At 37.0% G+C, this 14267-nt stretch overlaps 1 protein-coding gene across 2 annotated transcripts in view; it reads left to right on the forward strand.

Annotated features, from left to right (window-relative positions):
• The window catches only part of LOC125682925 (twitchin-like), a 93197-nt gene that overhangs the window by 47130 nt on the left and 31800 nt on the right, over positions 1 to 14267 (forward strand). The window contains exons 30-49 of one of the 2 annotated variants that reach the window (XM_056141067.1): positions 60 to 181; positions 315 to 459; positions 737 to 878; positions 1359 to 1489; positions 1721 to 1813; positions 2779 to 2973; positions 3620 to 3919; positions 4227 to 4378; positions 6011 to 6161; positions 6314 to 6441; positions 6620 to 6658; positions 8767 to 8781; positions 9472 to 9646; positions 9751 to 9856; positions 10391 to 10587; positions 11220 to 11392; positions 11828 to 11957; positions 12166 to 12314; positions 12761 to 12896; positions 13204 to 13311. In XM_056141067.1, the coding sequence (XP_055997042.1) occupies positions 60 to 181; positions 315 to 459; positions 737 to 878; positions 1359 to 1489; positions 1721 to 1813; positions 2779 to 2973; positions 3620 to 3919; positions 4227 to 4378; positions 6011 to 6161; positions 6314 to 6441; positions 6620 to 6658; positions 8767 to 8781; positions 9472 to 9646; positions 9751 to 9856; positions 10391 to 10587; positions 11220 to 11392; positions 11828 to 11957; positions 12166 to 12314; positions 12761 to 12896; positions 13204 to 13311 (2787 nt within the window). The remainder of the gene's footprint in view (positions 1 to 59; positions 182 to 314; positions 460 to 736; positions 879 to 1358; positions 1490 to 1720; positions 1814 to 2778; positions 2974 to 3619; positions 3920 to 4226; positions 4379 to 6010; positions 6162 to 6313; positions 6442 to 6619; positions 6659 to 8766; positions 8782 to 9471; positions 9647 to 9750; positions 9857 to 10390; positions 10588 to 11219; positions 11393 to 11827; positions 11958 to 12165; positions 12315 to 12760; positions 12897 to 13203; positions 13312 to 14267) is intronic. The other variant, XM_056141066.1, reaches the window with a different exon arrangement.

Here is a 14267-nt window from a genome sequence, read left to right on the forward strand (position 1 = left end):
TACCTGATATGGCCAGGGTTATATTTTTAAAAAATGAACAAATGGTTTTTGTTTGATAGAACCTGAGTGGGATTTCATGAAGCTGTTGGAGGATGTAGAAGGGGTGGAGCGTGACAAGGCTGTGTTTGAGTGTGACGTCAATGACCCAGAAGCGGAGGTCACATGGTGGAAAGGAGAAAAGGTCAGTTAGGGGTCATTTAGTGTCATTTTAATTGAATACTTTTATGAATGGACTGTATCAATCTAAACAGCTACACATCAGGACTTGTTCATAGACTGTATATGTATACTGAGTGCACAGTTTTTTTGATCAGGAGCTGAGTGGAGGTGGAAAGTTCGAGATCCAAAAAGACAACTTCAAGCGCAGACTGATTGTGAAGAACTGTCACATGAAAGACGATGGGGCATACACCTGTAAAGTGCTCGACAAATCTACCACTGCCAATCTCTTTGTAGAACGTAAGTCAGCCCTTTGATGGTATGGACAGGGTTGTATCTAAATCTGTAGTAGATGGTGATGAAAAACAGTAAACAGGTTTTTAAAGGAAGGGAGGATTATACTCTAGATTGAGGACATTGATACTTGTTTTAATGGTTTTGAAACGAATGTTTCTTATCACTCTAAACCAGCATTAATGTTCTTAACTCTGAAGATCATTTCCATTTTTTATTAAATGCTGAAATTTTATGACACTGGTATGAGTATGTTTACAATAGTAAATTATGTTCATTTCAGCCGACATCAAGTTCTTCAAAAAGCTTGAAAACAAACGTGAGAGGGAGACAGGAACATTGGTTTTAGAATGTAAGGCATCGAATCCACACAACCAGCCTGTCAAGTGGCTGAAAGATGGCAAACCAATCGACAAGAATGACTCGTAAGTGTAACGGTCAGAAAGGATGACCCATAAGTCTAAAGGTCAGAAAGAATGACCCGTAAGTCTAGCGGTCAGAAACTCTGAGGAAGTTTTAAAGGATGAAACTGTCAAACACTACATACTCGTAAACTGTCAAAGTCAAACACTACATACTGTGAAATCATTTTAATTCGTGGATAAGCAAAATTTTGCTGGTTTGTGGGGACGTAATTTGTGGGTAAGCGATACGATGTCACTAGGAGAGATAACTCTACTTGGTTTTAAAAATGTTTGAGGACACGTAAATTTGTGGGTAAGAGCGACCCACGATATCCATGAACATCAATCCCCCACGAACAATGAGGATTCCACAGTACTCGTAATTATCATTGGCTGTGTAGTAGTGTGTTAAATCGTGCTAATACATTCAATTAACACAGAATGGATAACAGTCATGCACATAGAATTCTTGATTCTAAGTTTGAAGATGATGTTTTGTAGGAGAGTCGAGGTGACGAGGAAAGGTGAGATGCACAAACTCGTGATCACAAACCTGAATCGTGACGATGCTGGCCAGTATGCTTGTCAAGTGGGAGAGAGACCAACCAAGTCGGATGTCGTCGTGGATGAATGTAAGACCTTACAACAGTATTACATAAACATTTCTAACACACCTGTTACTAAAGGGGCAGTTTTGACAGCTCTCCTTCCTTTATGAAAATGGATATTAAACTTATCAATTAAAACGCAATTCCTGTTTTACTGATATGATAACACAGCAACAAATACATAGCATAGAAATCTGACAGTTTTTGTTGGACATGAAACATTCAGTACTTTATTTTATTGTTTATCTGTCACAGTGCCTAAACCACCCAAGGTAGATCCCAAATACATCCCAGAAGAAATCGTTGTCAAAAGGGGAGAATGTATAGAACTGGATATTCCATATGTCGGTATGTATAGAACTGTGCTTGTCTAAAAACTAATGGTATTCAGAAAGGAGATTTTTCATACCCCCTGCAAACGAAGTTTGGGGGGGTATACTGGAATCACTTTGTCCGTCTGTCCGTCCGTCCGTTTGTCCGTAGATGCAATTTGTCCGAAGTTTATTTCTAATACCGCTGGACATATTTCATTCAAACTTTATACACATCTTCTATATATTATGTAGTTGTGCATCTCCTATTTTCATTGAAATATTTTAACAGTTATAGAAGTTACGCACATTTTCTTTTCATTTTGGGGGTTGCACACTTTGTCCAGAGTTTAATTCTAATACTGTTGAACAGATTTGATTAAAATTTTATTCTCATCTTTTATATATATAATGTAGTTGTGCATCTTCTATTTTCATTGAAATAGTTTAACAGTTATGGAAGTTACTTTTACTGACAAAATCAATGACAAAGTAAAGTTGGCATAACATAATGATCTTTAACAAAGTGAATATAAACTAAAGACTAGAAGAGTTGACCAGGGATTTGCAATCATACAGCCTAAAATGTGCCAAATAGTATTCATTGTTTATATTAAGCATATTTTTAATATTTCATGTACTGCTGTACTGTAGAATATACACTTCTGCATTCACATTGATTGCCCTGTAGATAATGTGAAAATATCCAATGTGCTTGCATTAAATATTTCCCATCATCTTATATGCCCCGCGGGGGTATTAGTCCCATTAGGACAGTTCTAGTTCATGCCTGTCCTTATGTGAGAAAATACCGATACTACATCGGAGTAAAACAAATGTTTACCTTTATCAAGTATGAAGAGAAAACTCCTGAGAATGTAAAGAGTCACAGGAAAACTGATTTGCACCTTTCATCTCAATCATAGAAACACTTGTAAATAAATGAACACGACAATGATATTGGTCTCCTGTCGAACAAAATTGATGTGTATTATTTCTTAGGCACACCCCAACCTGTTGCTCAATGGAAGAAGGACGGCACAACTCTCAGTGAAGCTGACACAGATATTCAAACGACGGACCGAGCAGCTAAACTCCGAATTCCTGATGCACAGAGAAGCGATACTGGAGAGTATGAACTCACACTTACCAATGAAGTGGGAACTGAAATCATTCCTGTTCCAATCAGAGTTTTGGGTAAGACTATGTATAAAATGTATGTTATAAAACTAGAAATTGACGTAGTAATACTAGCTGATTGTGTCATTCCTGTATTGGCAAAGATTATACAGTTTACTTATATTGAAGTCAGTTATACTAAACTGTCTGTAATAATGAAGTAAAAATAAATCCCAGTAACATTATTTATATAGTTTAACATTGGTTATATTGAACTTTGGATATGATGAACAATTCAGGCTGGTCAGTAACATTATTTATATAGTTTAACATTGGTTATATTGAACTTTGGATATGATGAACAATTCAGGCTGGTCAATAACATTATTTATATAGTTTAACATTAGTTGTATTGAACTTTGGATATGATGAACAATTCAGGCTGGTCAATAACATTATTTATATAGTTTAACATTGGTTATATTGAACTTTGGATATGATGAACAATTCAGGCTGGTCAATAACATTATTTATATAGTTTAACATTGGTTATATTGAACTTTGGATATGATGAACAATTCAGGCTGGTCTCCTGAATTTCAGAGTATCTGGAGTAGGCTGTATTAAGTAAAACTTGATTTATCATGTCTAAAGAAGCACAAAAGTTGCTACATTGGTATATTAGTAATTCAGAATATTTTAACTGTCTGTGTTTTCCCTTCAGATCGTCCTGGAAAACCCGAAGGTCCGCTGGACGTGGTGGATGTGTACGCAGATCGCTGTTCACTGCTGTGGGACAGACCCAAAGATGACGGTGGCAGCCCCATCAAACACTACACCGTGGAGAAGAAGGATGCCGCCAAAGACACGTGGGAAGAGGTGTGCACCACCGAGGACTTGGAAATTGATGTGACCAGCCTGAAGGAAGGTCATCGCTACCAGTTCCAGGTCAAGGCCGTTAATGCTCAAGGTGTCAGTGAACCTCTAGTAGCTGATGGAGAAATCATCACAAAAGATCCCTGGGGTGAGCTTTCAAACTGATAAATACTGCCTTTGTCTAGATGTTGCGATTATCTCCACTGATGTTCTCAGACTAATAGGGATTTATCTACATCTTAGATATCATTCATTGAATGTCATAATTCACATCAATATACCAACTACCAATATTTGCAGCTGTAAATTTCGAAGTTTTGAATTGTCTAATCGTCATCAATTATTTGGAATATAAAAACTCAGTTTGAATGGTTTCTTATGAGTACATTAATTATTTGTGATGTAAAAACTCTGTTTGAATAGTTTGGTGTGAGTACATTTTATTTGTTTTCTAGATCCCTCTGATCCTCCGGAGAAACCAGAGATTATTGACTATGATAAGGACTACGTCGAGATCTCCTGGAAGCCTCCACGCAATGATGGAGGAGCTCCCATTGAAAAGTACATCATCGAAAAGAAAGAGAAAGGAAAGGGTACATGGGAAAAGGTAGGTTGGAGGGAATCGGTTTAGATATACTCACACAACATTCTTCTGTGAAATGATTGGTTGTTTGGAGAGAATCGGTTTAGATGTACTCGCACCACATTTTTCTGTGAAATGATTGGTTGTTTGGAGAGAATCGGTTTAGATGTACTCGCACCACATTTTTCTGTGAAATGATTGGTTGTTAGGAGAGAATCGGTTTAGACGTACACACAGAACGCTTCTCTGTGAAATGATTGGCAAAATACTCTGTTACAGCCATCAAAATGTATATAAAGGATTTGACATGTATAGTGGTAACACAAACAACTTTTATGATAAGTGATTTTCTTTTAAGAAACAGAATTGGCATTGCAAACGACATACATGTACCAAGCTACATTATTTAACAAGAGGATCTGGCTTGATCTCCCTTCACAACAGCTGCAGTGTAGAGATTCTAAGAGTGTGAATTCTCTACTTTGTAGAGCCCTATTAAGTGATAAATGTGGGAGTATATTTGATCGTAGGGTGCTGATGCTGATGGCATTCTGACTTTAGGATGTGAAGTTTGAGGACATTTTGACTGTAGGGTGTTAATGTTGATGGACATTTTGATTGTAGGCAGGGCTCAAAATTAGCGAGAAATACTCGCAAATTGCGAGTAGATTTGAAAAATAGCGAGTAAAAATAGTGGACACTCGCAAATCTTAGCGAGTGGGGATTTACAAACCATGATCGTATCGTATCTGTTTTAAGCCGCGATGCGTCATTCGCTTTTCTTTAAAAAAAACTTGCACTCAAAATCATACAAACGCTTACATGAACGAATGATTTCAACAACCGTTTCTATCCGGATTTTCTTTTATGATTTTTTAAGAAACTCGGCGTCAAACAAATGCTTTAGAGGTCGGACATCGCATTATAATGAAAAATATAGACCTGTTTACTTATAGGGGTGATTAAATTGACTTGGTAAAACATAAATTCCGATTTCTTGTTAAATAAATGAATAACAAAAAGCTCATACTTGGAATTCAAGTCTTCTGGTAGTTAATTTAATCAGAATTTTCTATCTACATTAATTCATTTTCATACTGAGGTCGGGTTGTAGTCACGGCACGAGTGCACTGCTCACCGTGTAGGCGATTACCCAAAACAAAAACAAACAAAAAATCATGGGACTCGTGATCGTGCTGCTTATAAACCACGAGTCTGGGATTCACTTTGAAAAATTACTCGTGACAACCCTGACGTGGCATGAAATTGGAAGACATTGGATCTATACCTGCGGTAAACAGGTTGTGAATATTAGAGGTGCGATGGTCAAGAGACCTAAACATTGCATCATATGACTTACGTAAATTAGTGTTTTGTCCAAACGATGCCTGTTGACCCACTAGGCTCAGTAATGGTGGGGAAAATCATTGATTTAAAAAAAAATATATGAAAAAAGAGCACTACTTCATTATTTTTATTTTAACTTGTAGGTTTTCATTTTAGCCTGTGGATCTTTTACCCACAGGCTAATTTTAAAGAAAAAGTTAATTTCGACCCCTGGTAGGGTGCTGATGTTGATGACATTTTGATTGTAGGGTGCTGATGTTGATGACATTTTGATTGTAGGGTGTTAATGTTGGTGATGTTTTATTGTAGGGTGTGGAAGTTGATGGCAGTGAGTCTACAGGAACTGTGGAGGGACTGACGGAAGGAAAGGAGTATGAGTTCCGAGTCTTGGCCAAAAACCGAGCTGGACTCTCCGAACCCAGTGCTGTATCACCCCCTGTCGTCACCAAGGCTCGCAGAGGTACAAGGACAGAGCAGCATAGACAATGTGTTATAGAGCTCATGAGTATCTAATGTGGTTAAGGAATTCCTTTATGATACACAAAGTAACTACCCTGCATTTTTAAAATATCTGTAATGAAGTTGATTATGTATACATTGTTTCAATAATAGTCAAACCAAGAATTATGGACAAAAACAAGCTGCTACCTATCCGCATCAAGAGAGGTCAGCCATTCACCATTGACGTCAGCTTCGTCGGAGAACCTGCCCCAACTATTACCTGGAAAAGGAAGACCCTGGTAGGTGGAAATCCAGATTATATTTCATTTTCATTGTAAATTTCATTATTCTCTCAAGAATATGGATTTATTTGATCAAGCAGAAAGTGAAAAACTGCTACAATTCTATTCCCAGTAAAGAAAACTTTTCCAGATGTTACACATACATTCTGCAGAAGAACACTTTAATTTTTTGCAGGATATAGACTCAGATTCAGAAACAGAAATAGACTTTGAGGTTTTTATTGAGTCTTCAGCTCTAGCTCTGCACGATATGTACATCTCTGTAACCAATATACAATTTATTCTTCTACATTTCAAGTAGCAGACTTTTGAGTTACTGCTGGAAAACTGTTTTTCTCCTATTCTAAACACCCCTTTACAATTCTTTAGCCCTGTGAATTTTCATGAATTTTTTGCAAGGTCATTCTAACCCGAATATTAAAAATAATACACCAGAACTCAATATCTCCAAGAAAAGGGTGATACATGTAATTTAGTTCACAAGGTAAGACAGGTTCTTAGATACTGTCAGCGTTGCAAGCCATGGCTGTAACGTACGCAGTGTGAACCTGCAACGGAATTGCATGTTTCTTTAAATGATACCAGCCTACGACAAGGGAGTGGGCAGAATGTCGTGAACACACCTACCGTAGTCTACATATTGCAGATATTCTCTGTATCAAAACACAAATTTTTAAAATGAAAGTACAAGAAACTTCAGATTTATTGTGGAAATTAACTGTGATAATCTAATAGGTTACCCTGTGGTGTCTTGGTGGGTCGTAATTTTTCTGACTTACCAAGCTGGCTTACATTTTGGGTTATTTTTCTGTGCTGGGAAAAGAAAAAGATATAACCATACCTCCCAGGGACACAAGATAGGTATTTAACATTAGGGATGTGAATTGGATTGGGAAGGGGGGGGGGGGGGGGGTCAGGCCTATTTAGATTTCCACCAGCATCATGATTATATCTTTACTTCGTGCCATTAACCTGCAGATACACAACATGGAATAAAATATAATTTGTACAATGTTTTAAATTACATTTCATACCATTGTAAATATAACAAAGTGGCACAGATGACATTGATGTATTTTAATTTGGTAGATCCTGAGTTAAGACATTTTTAAAAACACTAGTGTCCAAGTATTGATTATTCTGTAGTCCAAAAATGAATTTTCTGTGGCTCCTTTGTTGACACAGTCTTTGGCGACAGCAGAAAGGTAAAATATGCCCCCAACTTTACGCTTGTGTAAACAATAGAGATTATACTTCACTGAGCACAGATCGTTGTAGTATTCACTGAGCCATCACAAATTTCATAAATTTAGCACAACTTCTCTCCTCAAAAATTTTGGGGTAATGGCTGTCACTCCTGCTCCAAATCCCCTGCCTCCCCCTTCTTTCTGCTATCGGTGTAAGAGTCCTTTACAACCAGTGCTGTAAATACTTGTTCTTGTGTCGTCTGAACCAGAAGTATCGAGGGCTTAGCAGTCTTCGAAATTACGACCACAGTGTGTAAATTCAGAATAAAATGGTGTTCCAGCTCAAAAGTCTGCTATTAAATCTTTGTTTGAATATTTGCTGTAGCCTATATGATAGTAGGTGACTAGTCATCATAATATATTATATTCATATTTTGTTTATGATATTTCTCTCCAGGTCTTTTTAGAATAGACTATGTTAACTTGTTATGAAAGAGTAACAAATGTGTGTACTGTGTAACAAACTGATTTCTATTGTATACATGTGTATATAGACTCTGTAGTGGTTGTATGTTATTATGATATTGGTATATATATTATATTTGCGGCATGCGAAATTATCACTGCGCGTTTAATGATTAGACACATTTTTCCATTACATTCATGGTGACAAACGTAGTATTCAATATTCATTTTCCTCTGCCAAAAAATTTCAAAATTCCACAGACACCAAGTAGTGTTTTATCTAAGTAAGAAGTGTGTAGGTTGTTTGTATTATGAGGTGGGGGGAGGGGGGGGGGGGGTGGGGTGTGTTGTAAATCTATAAAGCTGATCATGCTGACATTACTCCTTGCATCCATTGCTTATATATATCTTCATAGAATAAACAACTTACAAACATTTATTCTTATATTTTATGTTTTAACTTGTTTATGTCAAATATGAAGGTTAGTGCTTTTGTCGAGAAATAATTTACAATACATTGAAACCGCATAGAATTATAACTAAACATTAGGAAATTTATAGATCAACTGACTTTTTTCTAGCAAATCAAGGCAAAGAATTTGATATTTGAATGTTTTGAATTAGAACTGTTTGTTTGTGTCTCCAAGTAAATTTATTGACCTTATTTCAGGTGGTAGGTCAAAGGGTAAGCAGATGAGTTCATGAACGTCGTTTCTGCCAAACTCTGATCAGAGTTCACACAGTTTTGTATTCCTCTTTAACCAAATTTTTATCTGGCCATGTTTGCTACAGGCAATTATCAGCACAAGTTAATGATACCTAATGATGCCAAATTCACGCATTCTCCTGTAATATTTCAAATGTTTCCATCAGTACTCTCTCCTCTCCAATGATTTCACCAATTCCTTACACTGGTAATTTTATCTTTTCCCTTGAGATTTCCCTAAAAGTGCATTCACAGTATGAGAAATTATATTTTTCAAAAACAGCTGATTCCGATAATGGGTCATGTGATGAAATATTCAGGATTCTTAACAAAAATTAACATGCAAACAAGCTGAGCTAATTTTTAAAAACAACATGCGCAACAGCTGCATTGCAGTGAATTATATTTCATGCTAATAGCTTTAATGGCAGTAATGTTATCACAATGGCATTATAAAACACGCCAACGGATAATGCAATAATGAAGCGCTCTTTCTCAAAATGAATTGACTGAAGCTGCACAGCATAGTTTGTTTTTCAGTTAACTTTATTTCTTGAGAATTTTAACAGACTTAACACAATTTTTTTCTTTTCTTCTTTTCTGCATTACGTATCTGAAATTTGTCAACCTTTACAATTTTTCAATGTGCTTTTCCCCCCGCAATTTTAGGAAGGCAAGGAGGAGCAAATAACACCGGATTCCAATGTCTCCATTGACAACAATACACCGAAAAAATCAAAACTCAAATACCTGTCTGGAGATCGCAAGGACACTGGCGAATACACAGTCATTGTGGCCAACAAACATGGATCTGATGACGCCAACATCGAAGTGGTCGTGCTGGGTAGGTTTTGGTTGGACGGTAATGTTATAGCATGTTTTCATGGGAGACTTATTTTACTGAACATGAAGATTTTTATGGAAATTCTAACACTGTGATCTTTTTAGGTCCACCATCTAAGCCCAACGGTCCCCTGATTGTGGATAACGTGACTAAAGATCAGGCCACTCTGAAATGGAAAGAACCCACAGACACCGGTGGAAATCCAATCAGGCAGGTTTCACCTTTGTATTACATCACAGCTGTGTAATTAGACTATCAAAGGAAATTACAGCACAGCTGTGTAATTAGTGTATCACCAGGAAATTACCGCACAGCTGTGTAAATACACTTAGAGAGGGGATACTGTATAAAAGCCCCGTCCCTTTTTTTAAACACATTGTGTATTAAAGAATAATAAGAATTAAAATATTCACAGTTTCTTAACTTCACGGATTTGTATAAACCGCGAATATAGCGAAAATTTCCACCGTGATTTATTTTCCCCCTATACAGTATGGTAACAGGATCGTTCATGTGAATATGTATAACGTTGATTTAGTTGATACTTTATTGGCCACATTTTTCGCTGGATTGATTTGATACTTCACATATAGCTTTGTTATCAAGAGGGGGAAATCTCTATAGATTTAGGGGTGAAAAGGTCGCTATGGTTCTTCTTAGAAAAAGCTATTGTGCGGGAATGATCCGCATGCCTGTCGTAGTGATACTATTTTGAAAATGTGTGTTATATCAATCACATTTCAGTGGCTATCGAGTGGAGAAAAAAGACACACAGAAAGGAAGATGGGAACCAGTCAAGGATAGCATCAAGGGAAGTGAATTCACCGTTCCCAAACTGTCCGAGGGACACGACTATCACTTCAGAGTGGCAGCCGTCAATGACAATGGAGAATCTGATTTCCTCGAAACAGACATGACCATCACTGCCAAAAATCCATTTGGTAGTTTTCTCTTCTTTTTTTCTGGTTTGCATAAAAAAATCAAAGAAAGATATAACACTGTATTTCCAATGTAATTAGTTTACATGCTTTAAATCTCACTGAAATTTTCAGGATCATTTGATAAAGTGATTCTTTAGTTGTAGCATGTTGCAAGTGTTCATTACTAAGAATTGATTTGTCATAAGAAACTCTCCCCTAAATCACAAGAAGTTAGGGAGTTTCCCCTATACATAACTGTTCTATTGGGGAGTTTCCCTATACATAACTGTTTTATTGGGGAGTTTCCCCTATACATAACTGTTCTATTGGGGAGTTTCCCTATACATAACTGGTCTATTGGGGAGTCCCCCTATACATAACTGTTCTATTGGGGAGTTCCCCTATACATAATTGTGCTATTGGGGAGTTTCCCTATACATAACTGTTCTTTTGGGGAGTTTCCCCTATACATAATTGTGCTATTGGGGAGTTTCATCTATACATAACTGTGCTATTGGGGAGTTTCCTCTATACATAATTGTGCTATTTGGGAGTTTCCCCAATACATAACTGTTCTTTTGGGGAATTTCCCCTATACATAATTGTTCTGTGGAGGAGTTTCTACTATGCATAACTGTCCATTCTATTCACAGATGAGCCATTCCCTCCCAGTCAACCCAAGTGTATTGAGCAGGACAGGGATCACATTGTCATTGCCTGGGAACCTCCGGAGAATGATGGAGGAAATCCTGTCCAGGGTTATATGGTGGAGAGGAAAGAACCCAAGTCTAACAGATGGACGCCTATCAATAGAGGACTCGTACATGTAAGTAGTCAACACACTCTTGTTGATACTGCCAGTGTGATTTAGGATTTTCTCTGTTGCTGTTTTTGATTTTGTCGATATTTAGTACTGATCGTAGTTAAATGGAAGATCTGAACAAATAGATACAGTTAAACCTGTATAATCCAGCAACCTGTCTAATCTGAAACCTGTGTAATCCAACAACCTGTCTAATCTGAAAACCTGTGTAACTCAACAACCTGCTTAATCTGAAAACCTGTGTAATCCAACAACCTGTCTAATCTGAAAACCTGTGTAATCCAACAACCTGTCTAATCTGAAAACCTGTGTAATCCAACACAATTGATGTCCTTCTTTAGGTTATGTTAGACAGGTGTTACTGTATTGTAATTGTTGATGAGTTCGGGGTTGATATTTAGTTCAGTGTTTACATGTATGACATGATTATCTCATCAGGAGTGCGAGTTTGAAGATGAGAAAGTCACAGAAGGGAAGGATTATGAATATAGAATTCGGGCAGTCAACGACGCCGGACAATCAGAACCCAGTGTGGCATGTAAACCAATCACTGCCAAACCAACCAAAGGTTAGTGTCGAGTTTTTATGTGCGTATGAACATAAATGTCATATATATATAAATATATATATATATAATTCTAGTACTTTGACATGTACAATATACATATATCATATCTCTCATTAATGAAATAAAGCCAATTATGAAGGTTGATTGGTTTGAAAACAGATGGATTAAAAACCTAGTAAATACATTGATCTTTGTCTTTTCTATACAGAGGCTCCGAAAGTTAACCTGGATGCCCTGTTTGGTGCTAAAGAGATCCGTGTGAAAGCTGGAGAACCCCTTACCATTCCCATCGGGATTTCTGGAGCTCCAACTCCTACGTGTACCTGGAATAAAAATGGATCTCCAGTGGACAGCCGGGTAGGTATCTATAGCCACAGATTGTTGTATCTGGATCATATCCAGGGACTCCGATAGTTAGCTACAACACTATTGATACAGATACAAGGATAGTCAGTATTGTTTGAAAATTGTTCTGTGTGTCAGTTCTTGGGTCTGATCCCTTTTCCTTTAACTGCTGATGCAGTAGAGATTACCGAGATTACCTGTGAAATGACTTGAATTTTCGTATTTTACAGTTATTATGATGCAGTAGAGATTACCTGTGAAATGACTTGAATTTTCATATTTTACAGTTATTATGATGCAGTAGAGATTACCTGTGAAATGACTTGAATTTTCATATTTTACAGTTATTATGATGCAGTAGAGATTACCTGTGAAATGACTTGAATTTTCATATTTTACAGTTATTATGATGCAGTAGAAATTACCTGTGAAATGACTTGAATTTTCATATTTTACAGGCGCAGTGTTCCAGCAATGAAGAAGAGGCTAAGCTCTACATTCCGAAGTGTGAGAGAAATGATACAGGCAAATACACCATCACTGTGTCCAACCAATACGGCACGCAGACCGCCGACGTTCCTGTGGTGGTTCTAGGTGAGTTGATGCTTAATCATGAATAAAGAAGCTGCAATAAACAAAAAGAAAGTCAGAGAGGGCTACATTATTGCAGCTATGAATAAAGTATCCCCGGTCTTCACCTTGCAACACACCATTTACTTATTTAATAAAAAGAGACCGTATTTATGATTTTTGAGAATTAACTATGATTTCAGTAGATTTTATGGTATCGTTTTATGATAAAGATATGGTTCAGTAGTACTGTTTTATGATAAAGATATGGTTCAGTAATTCTGTTCTACAATAAAGATATGGTTCAGTGATTCTGTTTTGTGTGTTACAGATAAGCCTGGAGAACCAGAGGGACCCATTGAGGTCACCGACTTAATGGCCGATTCCTGTAAACTCTCATGGAAACCACCTGTGGACAATGGAGGAGCTGAGGTCACAGGTAACAGATTTACACCTGTATAGTTCTAAATTTATCATAGTGTGTGAAATTACAAAAATACACATGCTATACATAAGGCATATCATTGTAGATGTATGAATGAAAGTGCATAAAGTTTTGTTTTATGTATAACATTACAAATACATATTGATAGATGTAGAAAATGATAGTATGAAGTTAAACATTTACAGAAAATAATTTAGCTTCTTTCCATACCTCGTGTGTTTTTGTATGTCTAAGCTTATAGTTCTGTGATCCATGAAGGTCATACATTTTTGATGTGTCATGAAGTACGTAATATCTCAATGCTTCATTCTGTGATCAATATGGAGTATCTCTAAGCTTCACTCTGTGATCAGTACGTAGTATCTCTAAGCTTCACTCTGTGATCAGTACGTAGTATCTCTAAGCTTCACTCTGTAATCAGTACGTAGTATCTCTAAACTTCACTCTGTGATCAGTACGTAGTATCTCTAAACTTCACTCTGTGATCAGTACGTAGTATCTCTAAGCTTCACTCTGTGATCAGTACGTAGTATCTCTAAGCTTCACTCTGTGATCAGTACGTAGTATCTCTAAGCTTCACTCTGTAATCAGTGATCAGTACGTAGTATCTCTAAGCTTCACTCTGTGACCAGTACGTAGTATCTCTAAGCTTCACTCTGTGATCAGTACGTAGTATCTCTAAGCTTCACTCTGTAATCAGTGGTCAGTACGTAGTATCTCTAAGCTTCATTCTGTGATCAGTACGTAGTATCTCTAAGCTTCATTCTGTGATCAGTACTTAGTATCTCTAAGCTTCACTCTGTGATCAGTACGTAGTATCTCTAAGCTTCATTCTGTGATCAGTACGTAGTATCTCTAAGCTTCATTCTGTGATCAGTACGTAGTATCTCTAAGCTTCACTCTGTGATCAGTACGTAGTATCTCTAAGCTTCACTCTGTAATCAGTACGT

This window comes from Ostrea edulis, chromosome 6 (assembly GCF_947568905.1).
Source record: "Ostrea edulis chromosome 6, xbOstEdul1.1, whole genome shotgun sequence".
Lineage (NCBI taxonomy): Eukaryota > Metazoa > Mollusca > Bivalvia > Ostreida > Ostreidae > Ostrea > Ostrea edulis.